The sequence below is a fragment of the Barbus barbus genome, assembly GCF_936440315.1.
Source record: "Barbus barbus genome assembly, chromosome: 24".
Taxonomy (NCBI): Eukaryota; Metazoa; Chordata; class Actinopteri; order Cypriniformes; family Cyprinidae; genus Barbus; species Barbus barbus.
The window spans coordinates 18,550,719-18,572,034 of NC_136752.1; the positions used below are offsets into that span (position 1 = coordinate 18,550,719).

A 21,316-nucleotide genomic window follows, 5' to 3' on the forward strand; every position below is an offset into this window, starting at 1 on the left:
ATGTGAAGGTTTTTAAATGTAGTACTTTAAATGTAAGTGTGAAACCCACATATACAGCTTATATGTTCACTACAACGAGTGCAGAAATTAATTTTTTTTTGCTGTTGTTGTTTCTTGATTTACACATTAACATTTGTTGTGCTTTGCTGACAGACATTGTTTGATTTTGTGTAAGCTTGAAATTAATATTGACCCTAGTTACTTCATCAGTACATCCCTCAAGACTTATTGTGGTATTTATCAGTGCACATTTTCTGCAGTATTTCTCTTTTGTCAAAAAACTTTACATTCTTGCTAAAATCACCAAGTACTTTTGAAATCCCCTGTTCTTTTATTCATTCTCTGTGTTCAATCTCAATTTCATTTGTTCTGACAATTGGCACATTTAGCATCTCAGCGGTGGCATTCACCACCTGATGAAGTGTAGAGGCCTTTCGCTTTCCCTGCTTCAGCTGACCTTGATGAATCTCCGGGATATTTCTAGCCAAGCATAAGCACGCTCCTCTGCCTCTGAGTCACACACGTACAGAAAGCAATCAGATTCATCTGCTGCTTATCAGAATTTGTGGGTTTGGCAGATTCTCGGATGTAGTTATATCTCCAGTGGGGTGCAGACAGCTTTAGCCTGTGCTCGGAGGTGATGAGGACCTCTGCTCAGGTTCCTCTGCAGTGACACTGGAGATCAGGCAACAGGTAACCTGGACATAAAGGAGACTAGAAATGTAATGAGACGCATCAAGGATCATTAATTAAAGAAGATAGAGAGAGACAGAATCAAAGAGAGGTCCAACTTTTCTGGCTAGCTTGCTTCATAGGAACAGTAACACGTCAACATGAAGCAGTGCAGGCGTGCTGAGTTATTGATGAAGGTGAGCAGGTTCAAGGCTGTTATTTGAGTTCCTCATGTCACTTGGTATTGGATAATACACTTTAGGCATCCAACATACTTTGACAATACGTTATGGGACACAGGGACAATAGTTTTTTGCTTGTTTATTCTATGCTTGGCATAAGCATCAGAATATCGATTGATCATTGATATATTTAGTTTTATATAACTAACTTTAAAATGACTCTAATAACGCTAAAGACAAATAAATGACCCAGTTCCAGTTTTGTCTTTGTTTTCAACAGTACTTCTCAGTTAATACGGTGATTAAAATGGCCGTCGAATAATTTATGGAATAAGAGCAACAAAAATTTCTTCTTCTTATGAGAAATCACAAAGGAGTTTCCATAAATTCCCTTATGTTCTAGCACAGAAAATTACTCCGCTTTTATGATTGCATTAAATCACCCCAATTAAATAGTTTAACTAGAAGTCCTTTTATCAAGAACTTTTTGCAAAATGATAAAGCAGTAATTACACAGAAATGGGCTTATGTTGTTGTGTCAGAATGTCAAAAGTTTACCAGCATCTGCTTCAGATAGGTGTTATCGAGTTCAGTAACTTGGCCTGTTTTTCCAGGGTTTTTGTTTTCCAGCCTCTTTCATTTACAACTGGCTGTTAAGGCAGAGCTTGTGAATGAGCCTTTTTAATGTTCTTCTGTACAAATGTTTGCTCGAGCCCCTCTGCCCTCTCCTCTCTCCTTGACTGCCCTTAACCTTGAGTTCTTATATGAGACCATGCTTTATAATCTGTTTTGATATATTGAGTTGGTGTCATCTTTCATGGCACCTTTTCTCTGAAAGTCTAAATCTAAGCAGGATGTGCTCTCTGTTTACTGAGTGCTGAGAATCAGAAAGCAGTCTGCCACTGCAAATTGAAATGAGGTTGAGCTTTCTTTTGGAGACACTAACTATGTTATGAATTATTAGTATGATTTGTCTTACCACAATGCAGCTAAAATGCTGTTGTGTGACTTGTGGCTTTGTGGTGAAATGTTTGTCACTGTGGCTATAGCTCAAGACTGTTATGTTGTTGGGCCATCATGAACGTGCTGGTGTTGAATATTTATGATTTATCTAATTTTGTGGAGATATTACAAGGCCTTTCTTTATTGATGGCACATTTATGACTGATTCTGACCTTTTAGCTGTGTGATTTCCTATAACTAACTAACTGGCTTATTTAGTGTATTGTGTGTGCTTGCTGCAATTGTGACAGATGGACAGATTAAATTGAGTGAGAGAGCAACAGGAAGTCTGCAAAGAAAGTGAAAGAAGTTGGCAAACAAGCCTCTGTCAAAACTGACTGATAATCCTTCATCTGTCAAGGATTATTTTATGTTGTGTCTGAGTCATTATGTAAGCCTTCATAATTATAACTAACTCAATATCTTACCAGCATAATGGACAGTTCTTTGCTGTCAGTACAGTTGGGGTTAAGTGTTGCAATACTTGAAAGTAGTAAACCTAATTCACAGGGACATGATTTCAATTCAGATTTTTGTTACATCCAGCTCAGGTAATCTCAAAGACACATGGCTCTCTTATACTATTAGTGTGCTGTCATCTGTCATTTAGCATGATTTCTGATTTATTGATTACTTGGAGCTTGAGATATCTTTTGATGAGTTTACAATACAGCATTGCTAGTGCTACATACATATAAGTTAAAGCATGCTGCCAAGAAACTCCCATAATTCCCTTGGTCTGGTCTGGAGACCACGCTGGGTCGTTTGACAGATGTACTGGATGTCGCAAAAACAAGCGGTGTCCTTGTTGTGGTGGATTTCTGAAGTGCTATTCTACAGGCGTTGAATGCAGTAGTTGATGAGGACAGAAATACAGTTTATTGTGTGCTGTGTGAATTCGGTCTTTGTTTGTAGTTAACAAAATACTAACACAAAACAAAATAGTAATAAAAAAGAGTTTAGTAAAATTGAGTTTAGTTTTGGGTTTTAGGCTATGTTTAGATATTTTATTATGTAATAATATTATTATGTTTTGAATGTAAATTTTTAAAGGCCATTTTTTCAGTTTCCATGAAAGTAGTTATCAGCTTATTTTATTGACCTGAATTTTAATATCAGCGTATTCCTGTTGGTTAGGGCGCTGTTTATTTTGTTAGCAGATTCAATTTAGAGTTTTGATGACCACCCTTGTCTGTTTCAGTACATAGTATCTATTATCCCTTTAATGTGCCACACATGCCAAAAAAGTAGCTATTCTGCAGACTTATGATGATTGTTATATGTATAAAGCATAGGAATAAAGCTCTGTACAGATATTACAATTTTTAAACTTGGTTGAAGATATATATCTGTCTTCAGATGATTAGAAATTTCACAGCTGTTTTCAGTCAAGAAACAACTCCCAGTCTCATGCTGTGAATGTCTTTGGCTTTCATGAGAAGCATGTCAGTGTGACGCTCAAGGCATTGTCTTTTAAGTAGGTCACAAGGCTTGCAGGGTCCTGAAGTACTGCAGGAACCTCACTGAGTCTTACCAACCTTCTGACGTTCTCCTGGAACAGTGTTGAATCGTTGTTCTCTGACCCTGTTAGTCGTGCTTTGTTTTGATTTTGACTGCATATTATTTCTTCTAAATTCTATTGTCTTTAAATAATAATCTTTACACCTGGGGAAAGTGACATGTTTTCAGTGTCAAATACTGTAGTTTTTCTATAGACTGAATTCACTGAATATCAGAATATAGCCTATTTGATGTTTGTTTCTTCACCATTTGGAGAAACTGGTGAAATTGAAATTCTGGAACTGGAGAAATTGAGCGTTATATCACTTACTCACCAATGGATCCTCAGCAGTGAATGGGTACCGTCAGAATATGAGTTCAAACTAGGGGTCGACCGATATGTGTTTTTCAGGGCCGATGCCGATACCGATTATTACAGACCAAGTAGACCAATAACCGATATATTGAACCGATATATATGTCTGGTGTAAAAATGAAAATGAATGTCAAAATTAAGAATAACAAGGGCTCTGACAAAAACAGCCTTCCCTAGTGTTGGATGCACTTCTTACTGTTGTCTTCCCCCATGCATCCATCTACAATAAGGGTAATATATAAAGAGAGAGTTAAAAGTGGGGCCACTGCATGCTTCATGATTAAGCCTATGAATACTAAATACTACAGCTAAACAGCTTGGGGAAATGTAAGTATTTGGCTTCAATAATTTACATGTTAGAAATGTATGTGTAATAGCATAACCTCTCATAATTCTTCATTAATTATTTTCGGTTGACTAAATCATAACCTACAAGAGGTGACTATTCAATTCATCATCTAATGCACATCAGTTGATTAATTTAAAAAGCGCAATGTATATAATACGTGTAAATAATTTAATTGTCTTCATAGCTCCATTGTAGAAGTTGCGAAGAAGACCGCAACTATTTTAATGAAACTATAACACTAATAGCCTGTTATAGGCTCACTTGGTTCAATAGCCTATTGAAATGTCCCAATTTCCGTCATCCTAATCTTGGCCTATGTGACAGTAACTTAATCTTGGCCTATGTGACAGTATCTTAGTCTTGGCCTATGTGACAGTAATTTCCATTAGTTTTCATTTACAGAGCAGTGCAAATGAAGGCATAAAACATTAATTTAATTTATATTTTAATCAAATGAGAGTTGAACTCTATTTTTTGGCAAACAAATGTGTTTACTATTAAAATTAAAACATGTAAGAAATAGCGTATTCTGTGATTGTTCTTTTAAACAAAGGTTGTAATAATTGTAGTAGCATTAGTAAATAAACCGAACTTTTATTTTGACGGGTTGCCATGAGGACCTCTTAAGTTTCTGTAGCCTATTTATGATATGACGATCGTTTTACTCAAACGAAACAGTCAAATGCTCATGAAGTAACTCTCAGAGCAGTTCTGGGGATGATGTTCATGTATTTATGTCCTCATTTAGTGACATGGCAGATGCGGAAAACACCGCGAGCGTCGCGCACTTCAGTGTGTGTGTGTGTGTGTGTGTGTGTGTGTGTCAAAACCGCGCGTCTGTGCCTTTCACATATACAGAGACACGCCGAACATGCAGAATTCATATTTAAATAGTCTTTTAGCAGCTTAATGTTTACAGATAGTCCATATCATGAGTCGATTTAAGTGTACTGACCTACTTTTGATTAATTCATCCAAACTTTGACAAATTCCGTGACTCCGCGTTATACAGTAAATTCCATATGACTGGATTCCGCGATTCCCCCTGCGTTTCCCCCATCTCGGAAACCATAAATGGACAAAATTGAGGTTTTTACAACTTCAGTGTAGTGGATTGTAATTTATTGCAACTTGTGCAAGGTCTGCTGCTGCTGCCTTTGAGAGAGAACTGATGCGTGACGAAGCAGCACCAGTTAGCAAGCGCTTTCGGTGTGAGAGCGCCTTTAGTCTTCCACGTTGATTGGTCGGACTCCTGACTCTCAACAAATCAGATGCGCGGTGGGCGGAGACTGCTCTAGGCCACAGAGTGGTGAGTTCCGACAGGCTGCATCAGAGCCAAATAGCGCGTTTCATAATTAAATAATTTTATCGGCACATCGGTTTTGAAAATGACCGATGCCGATTATCATAAAAATGCTTAATATCGGTGCCAATAATCGGTCGACCCCTAGTTCAAACTGCTGATAAAAACATCACAACAATCCACACAGCTCCAATCCATAAATTAACATCTTGTAAAGCGAAAAGCTGTATGTTTACAGCTGAAAGAAAATATTTTAATGTAATTTAAAATGCATTTAAATAAATTAAAATGGCTATTCCTCAGAAGTGACAAACCTATCTGAAAAGTTATTCATCTCATCTAAGTATCAGCCTTTTGGCCGTGATGGTATAAGTTCAGTTGATGATCAGTTGTGTTTTTTTGTATGTTTCTTTTGTTTTTAGGTGAACTTTGTAGTATGTCAGCTCTGTGCCCTGCTCACGGCCGTGTGGTTCAGGCTCTATCTGCACCCCAGCAAGACCAGTCCTTTTGTGCGGCATGTGGTGGCCACACTGCTGGGCATCTACTTTGCACTCTTCTGCTTTGGCTGGTGAGTATCGCATCCCTCTCTGTGTGTCCGCATTGAAACTGAAACGAGTTTTTGATTGTACTCCCTGCTGCTGGACTGCAGGATTTGTGCTGGTGTGACATTCTAGAAAGATGCAACAGACGCCAATCAATAGAAAATGTAGCAGTCTGTGAAACGACAGATATTTGATACAGAATAAACAAACGGTTTATAGGACAATAAAAAGAGCTGAAGCTGACATCTGTAGTACACTGTCAAGTATCAAATTTTGTGGTATGTTTCAGTTGTAAATACACCTGTATGACTCCCTCAGCTCAGTGCAACAGGACAATAATAGGACTAAACCAGTTTTTTATTCATTCATTTTTTTGGAAACATGATCTTTTTAAAATAAGGCTTAAAGGTCATGCACAGACACTGCTTTGGGTGTTCACTAGGGCTGCAGCTAACGATTATTTTTTTTATTGTCGACTAATCTATTGATTATTTTTCAATTAATCTATTTATTATTTTCTTATCAGTTTATGAATTCTTTAGTTAAACTATCAATAAATAATAACAGTAAATTCTGCTACACCGTAAAAAATGAATCATGGGTCTTGTAATTTTCATTAAAAAAATTAAGGTGATAATTAAAAATAGTGAGTATTTCATTAAAGAAATTGTGATTCAGTGTTGTATAGAAAATATTGAGGACTTTTTACTAATCAAACCAAGAGATGTTTTAGTCATTTTTTTAAGGAAACTTGAGCAGTTTTGAGGCTTGAATTGAGGAACTGATTAAACTAAAAAAAAAAAATAAGGAAAGAACGCTACTTATTTTAGAGGTGATTGTTAGTTCCCAGCAGGAAACATCTATTAATGTTTAATGTTCAGTTATGTATGAAATTTGAAAGAGTTTCTGTTACATTGAAGTTTCCATTGTGCAGAAGAGTAGTGCTTAAGGTTATGGATACTACTCTAAGGCATTAAGCCTTGTTCAGTGAGCAGTAGCTTTGCTAGTGCAGTACTTTCCAGTATTTCTCAAGTATTTTCCTATTTGAGCTGTTTGGCTGTATACAGTCTTTTAAATGTACAAAATAACTCAGTCAAATACAAACAGGCCTCACTTAAAATCACAGACTTTTGAGAATCAACTTAAAATAAATGAGCACATTTCACTAATTATATTAAATTCATTGTGTCGTTGATTAATTAATTTAGGAGATTTTACATGATTTATTCAGGTAGATTCCATTAAAAAACCAAGCCTTAAAAACTACTCAAAAATATTGAGTGTAATATTGTTGCCATATTTTTTTAAAGTAAATAGTCCGTTCCACTTTTTACAGTGTATTAATCTTTTATTTTATTCAAACGTTTTCTCATAATTAATACTTTACAAAAAATAAATAATAATAACAAAAAGAAAAAGAGAGAAAATAATAACAATAAATAAAAAATAAGAAAAGAGAAAAAGAAAAATAATAACAATATAATTAATAAAAAAGAAAAGGAAAGAAAGAATGAATTACAGGGCAGTGATACAATCAGTAGAAATAAACATTATGGCTGCATTCACAGTTACTGTTTGGGACTGAAAGCAGTTGCTTACAGGTGAGAGACTTTTGAAGATGCTTTATTTATTCAGCAGATTAAAACATCTGCTTGAATGCATATCTGTTATGAATGAACAGCTGAAGTCACAACTACATTCAGGACACTAGAGTGACAGAATCAAAAATGGTGTCATAACACCGGGAAGATTTATCACAGTTGACAGCCCGTTTTTAAATAAATGAGCCCAGTCGAGGCTTGTCCTGTCCAACACACAGTTAAACAATTAACAACGATTTTAAATGCTTTTGTTAGCGAGTGCAGAGAGCGCGTTTGGCACGAGCGGCGATCGCGCCCACGGCACTGACGGCAGCTCCAGTGGATCTTAAGATGAACGCGAATCATTTCTCCGTCTCTGTGGGTGAATTAAACCCGTCATGATTATATAGGCAACTCGATGTCCTGTGTTCCGTTCATTCAGCGCAGCTGTGAATCCTGACAGCGTGGCGTCAGTTCGGCTATATATATGCGGTTCTGACGGTCGTATAATAATAGAATGCTCTATGGAGTGATGTTGCCATACTAGCCTTACCTTCTGCTCTAGAGTCTTGTTTGTGTTAAACATGGCAGAAAAACAGTCTTAAGTAGGGATAACTGCAGGCTCGCGCAATGTGCGTGGCTAAAGGTGCGATGAGTCGACTAATCGACGTATTTAAAAAAATATATATATAATCGACATAATCGGTGATGTCGACGAATTGCTGCAGCCCTAGTGTTCACTACTGTGTGTGTGCACTTGGGTTAAATACAGAGCACACATTCCAAGTATGGGACACCATACTTCACTTCACTTGCATAATGCTGCACTTTTTCCTCCACAATATTCCATATTCAGAAAATACTTCAGATACTTATATTATTTTTTTTTGTGTCTAATCATCTAATTTACTATAGCTACATGTAATGACATTTAATAATAATAATAATTCTAATAAAATGTGAGTAAAAAATTATAAAATTAGATTTTTCAATTCCCGTATACTTTGCGAAAACCTTTCCAGGAAGCAGCTGGTGTTTTAATTTTATTAAGAGAGTAACATTAGAAAAAGTCTTGTCGATACTAACATAGTTTTAGAAACATTAGTGTCTGTGTTGTGACTGTCGGTACACACAAGCTTGTATTGATGTGTCGGTGGCGACTAAAATCCCGAACTCATTAACATCTTATTTAATAAGACAAACAGATCAATAGGCCATACTCATGATAATAAAGGATAGATGCATGTCTGACTGGCTGCTAATTAGTGGCATCTTTTCAAACCCTTATTAAATTGTCTCTGTTTGTGTACGTGCGTGTGTTTAAGTGTGTCTTACAGATAAGCTTCCATAAAGTTTATTTTCTTTACATGAAGGCAGTTTCCTTTGTTGAGTCTAACAAATTCAGCTTTTCTACTTGAATGAGGACAAGCCGAAATCTCAAAAACTGTTTGTCAAGACAATGTTTCAATAACATTTATAATCAGCAACAAAACCCAATAACCAAAAAAGGGATTTTCTTCTTTAGCTTAGATTAGGCACATTATCTGGATCAGCATTAAAACAGTTTTTAGTGTATTTACATCCAGCCTTTACCTCTATCAGAAAGACTATATACTGTTCTGCAAGGTGTAACTGTGTTCCTGCCATATTAAGAGTTAGAGTCCTCCCTTTCATTTTCAAGAAGTACCTATGTAGTTTGTTAATATCATTTAAATAATCTTTCTTGTATAGTCATCCTGAAGCAAAAATGTGCTGTGTTAATAGAAACAACATTTTCTCTCTCTTCTTCAGGTATGCTCTTCATTTCCTGCTCCAGAGTGGCATTACTTATGGAATAATGATTCTGACCGGAGTCGAGCACATGCACAAGTGAGTCCGTAATTTCAATACTATAACAATATTGAAAGTACTCAAAAGTGCATTAAATTCAACATTAAATGCAACATTAAATCAAAAGTGAGTTTACTACTAAAGAGCCCATGAATTGGCTGAACAAATGCAGCGTTTCTTGTGTTGACTGCACAAAAATGGCCTTAAAGCTTATAATACAGTTTCACTAGGAAATACGTAACACAGGAGTAAAGCTGGATGTGAACACCATTACATTATTTTAAATTCGGTAGAACCCAGATGTGAGCGAATCTTTCATGGCCCCCTTTTCATTCGTAAGATGAACTGAGGTCAATGCTGATAGAAGTCGTCCCCTCTCTTACAGCCCGACTCTTCTGATGAAAGATTTGAAAACTGACCCAGAGATAATTATAATGAGAAAGAGATCATTCTGTTCACCCGCTGACCATCAGTCACTGTCCTCACGGGTGTAATAAAATTTTCCATTATTTCCCCTCTGCTGTCTCCTGCCAGCTGCCAGAAACTTTTTACTAGGTGGTAAATATAAAACTGCCTCAATGTCAGACTTCTGCCAAACGGCCCTTTAGGGAGATTTTGTTTCAAATGAGGAGATATTACTGTTTTAGGATGATTCAGGGGCAGTTGTTGAGGTAGACAATTCTTCCTCATCCTTTTTCTGTCTTCTGTTGGTGGGTTGTGTAGGAAGGCTATTGACGTTACTGGTTGTGTCATTTTGGGAAAACATACAGTGGTTGAGATCATTCTATTTTTGGCATTCTTTAGGGGGCAAACTGTTTTGCAGATCTGCAAAATACACTCACATTGTTGAATGGAAAGCACACACACACACACCTCGTCTATCTTCGTACTCACACCTGCAGTGTCTGGGGACCTGAGCTGAATGTGTCATCACTACAGCTCGAGTGTGTGTGTGTATAAGAAATAATGAGAATGACTGGGAGCTTCTGTTATGCTAGTCTCTGCTAGCTAGCTTCATCTGCTTTTCCCTACCTTTGTCTGTGAGATTAAAAGATCTTGCATTTTAAAACCACACGATTACTGGACTAATTGACCTTCTGTTGTCATGTGCAGTGAACAGAACACAACAGAAGTTGTTTGTGGCGGATGTTTTATACTAAACTCTCAGTCAGTACGTTTGCATGCACAGCAGAAAACCACTTATTGTTTTTATTCACTGCGTTAGCATCTGGTCCACACCGCTTTTTTCACCATCTTAGACATGGCTCAGAAAACAAAGCAGAATATACAGTTAAGCTTATAGATATCTACTTAACTTAACTAGTATCTATCAAACCAAACCAGTGACCTGGCAAAAAGCATGATCAGAGGACACAGAGGAGTTTTGTGAAGGTTTATGTTATAATGATAGTTACTTACACGAGTAGCATACATATAGTGCATAATTAAATGGACATTAAATATTATTTGCAGTTCAAATTATTTTATGATATGGGAAAAGGCACCAAGGCCACCCTCACTGTTCACAACACTATTCAAAGAACCCATAACTTTTCTAGTTGTTTGAGATTTGCTGAAAAGAATTAAGGAAAAAGTATATATTTGTATTTTTCAAAACATATTTTTAAAGTATTAAAGTATTTTAGAGTTCGAAAATAGAATATTGTAGACAAATTCATAATTTGTTTGCATATGGTAGTACAAAATAGTGTATTCTTTAAAAAAACTGCCTATGAAGTTTTATGATTTTAATAATTAACATGACTATTCCAGGTCTATAAATCACACTTCTAAAATTAGACTTCCTCATATATCCAGATTTTTGACATTTTGACAGTGGGCACTGTGTTCTTCAAAGGAAAAAAATAAATATCTTAATTTTTAGTAGTTTATCTTCATTTAATGTTTTTTTAATATCATTTTATGTACATCATTTATATCATTTTAAATATGCGCCTCAATTGGACAATCCAGTGTTCAAGAGAACCTTGTAAAATAAATACCATACAGACAGAGCAATCACACGCAGCCTTTACCTTGATCAGCGATAATGAAATTGGCTGAATATGGCACTAGCAGTTTCAATTCTGTGTGTGTGTGTTTGAGAATATATGTGCCTTTTTCTATCTTCTACCTTCATTTTAATTTCCACATCCTTTTTTTCTGCATCATACAAGAATAGAGCGCAATAATGTCATTCATTAGTGTAGAAAAGAATGTTTCCACACACGCACACACACACACACACACACACACACACACACACACACACACACACACACAGTCTGCTGTTCAGTCTCTGCAGATCAAAAGCCCTCATCACCGCTGAGAGTTCATTTCTGGAAACATCTTTGAGCTCTTTGTTAGCTTATTTTTAAAAATGATGTTTGTGCTCGTTTCTGGGTTTTAATGGATCATAAAATTCTCTGTATGGCATCCTCAAGGCCCTCATGATATCAAAGCTCTTGTAAAACTACAATTTATGTGTAACATCTGAAGAAAAATGGTCATAAGTACATTAATGCATCAGAAATGGCTTGCAATCTAAAACCTGCTGTTTGGTTCACATTGCAGATACTGTTTGGTGGTTGCCCTGGGTTATCTAAGCTTCTGCCAAATCACCCGGGTTTACGTCTTTGATTACGGAATGTACTCTGCAGATTTCACGGGGTAAGAATATGCCTTTCTGTGTGACGTTTCTCATCTTTGTTGTCCGTGTTTTCTGTTCACATTTCTCTTTTTTTTTTTCTCCCCGACAGGCCGATGATGGTCATCACACAGAAGATAACCAGTGTTGCTTTTGAGATCCATGATGGTGAGTGAATCTGTGTTTGGTTAAAGTTGAGAATACACACAGGAATGATGCATTGGGATTCTGTTCTGGATGCTGTTCCAGGCGACTGCTGTTGTGATTGTCAAATGTGCTGCCAAAGGGCCTGAGAAACTAATTAAAGAAATGGAAGGCAGCGGGATGAAATGAAAGCAAATGAAAACAAGCCTCCCTCGTTCTCTTCATCCCTCTATTGTTCCACAGGGTGACAGATTACCCTTATGATGTGTGCTTCCCACACTTCTTACTATTACTGTTATCACTAATTTATTTCTTTGTCCTCTGCTGAGTTCAGCTGCTGGCCTGCAAACCTTTGTTATGGAAATTCTTCTAAACAGAGTGGATTCCCTTAAGATTTACTCTCTGTTTTGGATGATATGACGATTTACACTGTGCCATGGCGGCATTGTATCAGATTTTGTCAGTGTGTTGCACATAGTTATTGTTGAATTTTTAATTTATTTTATTTTATTGTAATTTGTTTAATTTAATTAAATTTTAATTTATTTTATTTTTTCAATTTGTCTTAGTTTTTTTTTTTTTTTTTACTTTAACATTTTTATTTACTTTTTGTTGCAAGTTTAACATTAATTTTCTCAACACAGTCTAGTTTTATTGCTGTCTAGTGGTAATTTTATTCAGACATCATGCCATTTTAGATATATCCATGGAGTGATGCAAAAACACAAAGTCAGGGCTAGAGGGATTTGTTATAAATGGGTGTTGTTGAAACCTGTAGCAATAATATTGAAAAAAAATTTATGTGCTAGCTATTTGTGACAGTTTTACATCCTTACTATTGATTTTTATTATTAGTTTTACTTTTTTGTTTTTTTGTAGTTCATATTACATAACGTGATGCTTTTTTTGCACTGATGTCGGACATACCATTCATTTGTTATGAGTAATCGTATCTTTTTTTTGTCTTCGTCATAGTCTAGATAAATATAATCAACATGAACATAATCAAATGGTTATATGAAGCAATTCTCATTGATTTCCAGTACAGATATTGTGAAATATTCTGTTACTGTGATATAAAATTACTTGTTTTGTGATATAAATTGCATGTAAGCTGTCTGCCAGGACTCTTATAAAGTGATTTCACTCGCCTGTTGCCCCGAATAACCTGTCATTGATATTCCCTATGCTCCGTAGGACACTAATAGGACAAAGTCCCCCATAGAAGTCCTTGCTGACCTCCATCACTAGCTCTCGGACATGTTGATGCTTACTGTGGGTGAAGCTCTGTCTCTCCACTGCTGCTGCTCACTGAGTCGGGCACAAACCGTAATGAAAACATTTTAAGTGGCTCGTCTTGTTATATGCATAAGGGTGGCAATAAAACAACAAGCAATTATTCAAGCCACTTTCCCTGGGTCTCCCTGCCTTGTTTTATCGTGCAGGAAGACAAACAACTGAGGCAGAGGAGACTCACGAGTCGACCACATGAACTCTGAGCCAAGTCAATTTACAGCACATTTCTTCCCTCTCTAATTACTTCTGTAAATCGGAGAGAGTCCAGGGAGTCTTAGACCAAAAACTCACAAGCTTAGAATTTTAGCACGTATGGTACATCCACTGTGCTCAAATGCAAACATTATGATTTCCTAAATTCTATTTAAAGGAATAGTTCACCCAAACCTTGCAAGTCTGTTTCTTAATGTGGAAAACGGAAAAAGAACAAATTTTGAATAATATACTGCTCCATCTTTGCCATGCAGTTACCTTGAATGTTTACTGAAGCTTTATCTACTATTTATATCTATAGGCTGGGATGTTTGTTATGGATTGATGGTGTTGGTATCGATATATATTGTGGGTGTGCATGTTTACAGGAATGGCAAGGAAAGAAGATCAACTTAACCAAAGTCAAAAACTGTTGGCCATAAGGTATGTAGACTAAAAAGACTATTATTATTAAAATGTTGACAAATACAATGACAAAATTAAATGAAGCAATGTAATTTTTGATTGAGTGTGTGTGTAATTGTGGTAAACTAGTTGCTTTGCCTTTTATATTTAAAACTGCAATCTCAAGTCTCTTTTCTAGATATGATGTTACATTTGTTCTAATGCAATTCTAAAATCTACTTTTCCTCCGGATTTGTGTTTTATTCAGACGAATGCCCAGTTTATTGGAGTACTTCAGTTACAACTGTAATTTCATGGGGATATTGGCTGGTCCCACCTGCTCTTATAACGATTACATAGCCTTCATTGAGGGCACCCCCTATCGCCACAGAGACCTTGAGACCAAAGGAAAAGTCAATGGGAAGAGCAGACTGAACGACCCTTCACCAAATGTTTGTTTTAAGTTGTTTGTATTTTCTTATAACTTCACATTACACCAATTCAAGTCACAAGTAGCTTAAATGTTTACCATTAAAAAGTTTGGGGTAAGATATTATGCATTTATTCAATCAAAAATACAGTAAAAACTGTAATATTGTGAAATAAATTAGTAATTTAACATAACTGTTTTCTATTTTGTTGTTTTAAAATGTAATTTAGTCCTTTGATGGTGAAGCTGAATTTTCAGCAGCCATTTTTCCTGTCTTGTGTGTCCCATGATACTTCAGAAATCATTCTAATGTTGATTTGGTGCTCAAGAAAAATTTCTTATTATTGATGTTGAAAACATCATTGTACTGCTTAATATGTTTGTGGAAACTGTGATCGCCTATACATATATATACATATACATTTATTACTGGAATCTTTTGGAAACATTTATTTGCTATAGAATTCTTTTGGAAATCTTTACTCATATTTTATCAATTTAATGCCTCCTTGTTGAACAACAGTATTAAACGAATTAAAATTTTGTCATTAATTACTTACCCTCATGTCGTTCCAAAACTGTAAGACCTTCATTCATCTTTGGAACACAAATGAAGATATTTTTGATGCATCCCGTGAGCTCTCTGACCCTCCCGTAGACAGCAAGGATCCTTACACGATCAAGGCTCAGAAACGTACGCAGATACGTTGTTTATGGTCGGATCAAAGCGGTGCTGCTGACACAGAACAGCATACGTTGTTTACGTATGTGATACTCTCCAAAATGGCGCTATAGGGTGACGCGGAGGAGACGAATTGTTGAATAAAGTCATTATTTTTGTTTTCTTTTGCACACAAAAAGTATTCTCATAACTTTGTAAAATTACGGTTGAACCACTGATGGATTATTTTAACGATCTCCTTGCTGCGTTTCTGAGCCTTAATCGTGTAAGGATCCTTGCTGTCTATGGGAGGGTCAGAGAGCTCTCGGAATTCATCAAAAATATCTTAATTTGTGCTCCGAAGATGAATGAAGGTCTTAAAGGTTTGGAACAACATGAGGGTGAGTAATTAATGACAGAATTTTCATTTTTGGGTGAACTATCCCTTTAATTTCTCAAAAAAATCCACTGACCCCAATCTTTTGAACAGTAGTGTATATTATCTCGGTTTTATTTAAAATTAAGTTGCATATGACTGGCCTGTTCCAAGTTCATATCACTTTGTGTATTTCTGTTACAGACAGAGGTCATCCGGAAATTGGCCACCTGCTTCATCTCTCTGCTGGTCTTCCTCTCCGTCTGCAAAATCTGTCCGGTGGAGCGTAATGTTGATGATGATTTTATTGCCACCACGCCCTTCTATGCTCAGGTGGTCTACCTGTATTTGTCCATGCTGACCACCCGGCCTAAATACTACTTTGTTTGGACTCTGGGTGCGTGGACTTCCTGCCTCTCCTCTTCCCATCTGGCTAGATTTCTCTCTCCTTTTCTTGTTTTGATCTTTATTGAAAGATATTGGTTTGTCTCATCTTCTCTTTGTTGATGGATATCATGTTTTGATTTCTTTGTTCATTCGCAGGGGCATCATACACTTATTTTTCTGAGGGGGAATAAGACATGATCAATCTGAGAAAGAAAAAGAGCCCACTAGCCTGATAAATGTACGTATATGTGTGTATATATAAAATCTATGGCTAGTCAAGTGTTTTGCAGATTGATCATGTCTTATTCCCCTCAAAAACAAGTGACCCCCTGATTTTAAACAGGCATTACACTTCTTTTATCAGTCTGTTTTCCTATTCCCAAGTTGTCCTTTCTCTCCCCCTAATGTTTTATATATACTGTATGTGTCTGTTGAACCATACTGGAAAGAATAATTCAGTCAAGCACGAGCAGTAGGTTTGTCTTTCACGTTCCATCAGTATCGTTTGTGCTGTACCTCGGGTATGATTAATTACACATGCATCATCCATCATCTGTTGTGAGGACTGGTTGTGTGACCCATTTGAATTGGGATCAACATCTTACACAACACAGACTTGGTCCATATGGCTTGTGTTTTACTGCCCTCTTCAGACAAAAGATGGAACTAAGACCAATAATTGCATGCAGATATTCAATTCATGTAGTAGGTTTTGACATGGTAAGAAGAAAATTCTACCAATATTTATTGTACATTTTATTACAGGCTTCTTTGAAATATGAAACCCTACATCAAGTATTTTCATAATTCACCGAAGTCCTAATTTGGCAATTACATACTTGCTCCATTATGACACTTTACACCTACAAAGGTAGAAACAAACTGGATGCTGTGTATTCTGGGTTTCATAACATTTATTGTTTCTGATGTGAGTATCTTGACACTCATGCTGTCTTTCTAAATAGCTGATGCCATCAATAACGCAGCAGGATTTGGATTTAATGGCTACGACAGTAATGGTTTGCCTCGATGGGATCTCATTTCCAACCTCAGGATCATGAATATAGAGGTCAGTTCAGATGCTGTTACGTTGTTTTTTCCCCCCTCTGAGTGAATCGGAAGTGTTATAATCAGTAAACTTATATTTTCAGCTTGCCACCAGCTTTAAGGTATTCCTGGATAACTGGAACATTCAAACAGCACATTGGCTTAAAAGGTAAGAACAGGAAGAGCACATCTTGCTATTGTACACTACCATTCAAATGTCTGGGGTCTGTAAGATTTTGAATCCTTTTGAAAGCAGTCTTTTGTATTTGCCAAGGCTACATGTATTTAATCAAAACGTTACCGTTTAAAATAATTTTCCACTTTAACATGTTTAAAAATGTAATTTATTTTTATGATGACAAAGCTGAATTTCAGCATTCCAGTCTTCAGTGTCACATGATCCTTCAGAAATCATTCTGATATGCTGATTTTCTTCTCAAGAAACATTTCTTATTATAGTCATGTTGAAGTCATTTGTGCTGCTTAATATTTTTGTTGAAACTATTATATATATATATATATATATATATATATATATATATATATATATATATATATATATATATATATATATATATATATATATATATATTTTTAGGATTCTTTGATGAATAGAAAGTTCAGAACAGCATTTATTAGCTATAGAAATCTATAGAAGGTCTTACGGATCTGGCACGACATGAGGGTGAGTGATGACAGAATTGTAATTTTTGGGTGAACTAACCCTTTAACATAATAAGCATCATAAGCAAACAGACTAACATCTTATGCCAAGTGTATTTCTTGGCATAAGCTCCTTATGCCAAGAAGGAGCTTATGCCAATGTAATTTCCTTTCTCGTTTTATTTTTATACTAGTATGATTGCTGTATGTTATTTATTATGTGTGACACTGTGTGTTGTGTTGTAGGGTGTGTTATGAACGTTGTCCCTACAACCCCACTGCTGCAACCTTCCTGCTGTCAGCCATGTGGCATGGGGCTTACCCAGGCTACTACCTCACCTTCCTCACTGGCATCGTCATCACTCTTGCAGCCAGAGCTGTGAGTGATGTCATATTCTACCAAACATAAAATGAACTTCACATAGGGAATATTCCTGTCCCTTTCATGTAATATTGTCATTTGCTTTGCCATAAAGAACACAGGGATTATTATTATTTATTTATTTATTTTTGGTAAATGACATCTGTCAAAAAGAGGGCAAAAGAAGAAGGGTAGACAATACATGAAATAATACTTGTGACATTAATCAATTGTATAAAGCTATTACATAACACCTAATTTTGGGTGGGGAAAAATGCATTTTAATTGACATCTGACACATTTGGCTGATCAGCTGACATCGTACTTTTGGAATAAGTTTATTAAACATATTCACAAAGGACTTCATGTCAAGTATTTTTAAACATTTTACTTCTACGTGTCTAGTACTGTGTAAGGACTTACATGCCCTAAAATTTTGAACATGCATCGATTTACCATTTTTATAAGCATAGGAAAAATGCAACACTGGGCATTAAGGGCCAAATTGTTTCTGTTGTTCTCACACAGACAGAGCCTATTTATTGAATGGTACAACTGTTCTAATTTTTCTCAGGTGTTTGCTGAACTGTTTCGTCATTATTTATATAGCAAAATATATATATTTTAAAAGAATTTAGATTAAAATGAATACATTAGATTTAAAATGTGCTTTGATATAAATATTTATTAAATGGTCAGATTGCGGAATATTTACTTTTTAAGACTTATCGTTAACGGTTGAAATATCTATCGATCGATCTATAATTTAAAAAAAAAATATTTTTTACATTTACATTGTTTGGAATCACTAATGTTTCCCTGAAAAAAATAATACTTCATGAATATCAGTGCTTGGGATTCTGAGGGTGGTTAGTTGTTATTCCTCCCTTTTTTTAATGTCACGTTCCCTATTCTCCTTCAGGTGAGACACAATGTAAGACCGTACTTCTTGGGTTCTCCAGCTCTCAAGTTTGTGTATGATGTCATCACATGGGCGGCTACACAGATTGCCATTTGTTACACAGTGGTTCCCTTTGTTCTGCTTTCTGTGGGTCCCTCGCTCAAGTTCTACAGGTGGGCAGGACAAACAAAAATAGACAGTGAAAATGCATAACTTTTTTTTTTTTTTTCTTCATTCATGAATTGACATTCTACTGTCTCCATCACTTTGTAGGTCAAGGTACTTCTGCATCCACATAGGCTGTATACTGCTGGCCATCGCGTTGCCTGTGAAACCACGCCACCTGCGGCTGAAAGAGCAACAGCCTGCTGTACAACCAGGTCTGGAGAGCACAGACAGCAACAGCAACCAGAAACAAAAAGCCACATGAGTCCTGGAACACCTTATCAATCTTCTATACACTCACAGACTGGGCAAATGTACCTATTCTCCAGCCACACATGAAGAGAGTCAGATAAACTAAAGCTCACTAATAAACCAACCAACCAGCCTCTGTCTGGACTGATAGAGTAAGTCATCCCTTGGCTCAGTATAGTGGTACTGGGATTGGACAGTGATTTGAGATGATGGAATCAAATCTGACTGGTATAAGAGGAGTTTTATTGCCAAGAAACAGTGTTGTATAGAATTATCTGACCTTGCCTTTGTAATTCAACTTGTCACAGCAAGTATTAATGTTCTAATCTGGTGGTCTTGTAATGGGCTGTAAATAGGATTTTCTTGCAAGGGACAAGGCCAATACCACTTGCAGAAAGCTGGCAATATTATATGTGAAAGCAAAAATTATTAATGTGGTAGGGGTAAAAATAAATATGACTAACTAAACTAACAGGAAAAATAATAACGTTATTGGAAAAAAGGAAAGAAGATCAAAGGATGGAGGAATTCTTTGCAAAAGAAACTTTAAATAATGTCCAAAAAATTTAAGACAAGTTGTTTTTTTAAGTCACAAAGACTGAATTAAGATTTGATTCCATGGCTGGGCCATTAAAAACTGGGCTCTTGGCCCTTTGTCATGTTATGTTTGTTATGGTCTGTTGTAGCGTCTCGTCCATGTAGTCTTCACATAAAATGCTGAAAGTTACACATAATACATTACAATCTAAAGACCAGAGATTCTTTTCTCATAAACAAAAGTATTTCTTAGACTAATCCAATGTTGGCAAGTAGTGGAATGTTTGAGTAACATCCAGCAAAAAAATGGAAAGTACTGTTAACTGCATGACTTATGCAAGTCAGGCAGGTGGTGATTCTGTATGCACAGTAATGCACATTTTGTATGGCCTCTGTCAGCTTCAAGGTTTGGCCTGCTTAGGGTTGGAAATGAAGCTGATGTTTGTGTTAAAGGTGTATGAAATTGTAGAGGATGTCTACTGGATTTGTTCGAAACATGTTCTCTGTGTGGATCTGGAACATTTGTTTTTTGCAAATTATGTGATTAAAAAAGGTCTTTTTACTACTACTTTGTGGTCTGTTTGTCTTCTGATTAACCATTTTGTAAAGGTAATGTGCACAGTACAGTTACACATTCATTACTCAGCAGTGAAATGTTTGAAACACATTGGTAATTTAGCCTCCCGCATTCTCACATGCCTCGACCTGGATGAACATCTGCCCTTTACTCTGCAGACATAAACTGTGCACTTTGTGCCACTACAGATACAAATAAGTACTTGATCTTGCTGACATTACATTATAGGGATGTTACTTCCACTACAGGCACATTTATGTCCAAACAGCCATTTTTTCCCAACTTCTTTCTTTCTTTCATCCAAGAAGTATACATTTATTTAGATATTATTAACATTAATAGATAATTATTGCTTATTATTGTTAATTATTTTTTAGATTCTGTTATAGTATAATAAAGTTTCTTCAGAAGTTTGCATACTTTTCTACTTTGGAGATATGAGGGAAACGCTTGATATGTATTGAGATGTTAAAAATCACACTATGAACAATCTTTACAACCTTTAATTTAGTCAGATAATGCAAAAATGTGTTTATTTTTGGTCAAATTATGACAAAACAAGCAAATGTGTGTATTTAGGGTACATAAAATATAGAACAGTAGCAAAACATCCATCGCAGAATGATTTAAAACACATCTTGTGGAAGTAACATGTGAAAAGTAGCCTGTTTAATTTATTTAATTTTATTATCTAAAAGGCCACAGGGCGAGGTTTCCATACAATACTGTATGCTAGTTGAAGAAACGTTCATAGACTGTTCTGTTGCCCTAGGAAAGGCAACTAAGTTACAGGATGAAATACACAAGATTAAATATTCTACAATAAAAAATGACTACACATGCCGTGTAATGTAGTATCACTCCCCATATATAGCCTACTGTCAGCTCTCACCTGTTTTCATCATGTGCTGATCTGAGTGAGGCGTGACGTCACGCGCT

At 36.1% G+C, this 21,316-nt stretch overlaps 1 protein-coding gene across 2 annotated transcripts in view; it reads left to right on the top strand.

Annotated features, from left to right (window-relative positions):
• The window catches only part of LOC306843622 (lysophospholipid acyltransferase 2-like), a 28,026-nt gene extending 7,659 nt beyond the window's left edge, over positions 1–20,367 (top strand). For both annotated transcript variants that reach the window (XM_079375199.1, XM_079375198.1), the window contains 12 exons: positions 5,807–5,952; positions 9,298–9,375; positions 11,911–12,006; positions 12,096–12,151; positions 14,005–14,059; positions 14,289–14,472; positions 15,692–15,884; positions 16,840–16,943; positions 17,026–17,090; positions 17,831–17,963; positions 18,868–19,019; positions 19,120–20,367. In XM_079375199.1, the coding sequence (XP_079231325.1) occupies positions 5,807–5,952; positions 9,298–9,375; positions 11,911–12,006; positions 12,096–12,151; positions 14,005–14,059; positions 14,289–14,472; positions 15,692–15,884; positions 16,840–16,943; positions 17,026–17,090; positions 17,831–17,963; positions 18,868–19,019; positions 19,120–19,276 (1,419 nt within the window). In that variant the 3' untranslated portion in view covers positions 19,277–20,367. The remainder of the gene's footprint in view (positions 1–5,806; positions 5,953–9,297; positions 9,376–11,910; positions 12,007–12,095; positions 12,152–14,004; positions 14,060–14,288; positions 14,473–15,691; positions 15,885–16,839; positions 16,944–17,025; positions 17,091–17,830; positions 17,964–18,867; positions 19,020–19,119) is intronic.
• The last annotated feature ends 949 nt before the right edge of the window (positions 20,368–21,316 follow it).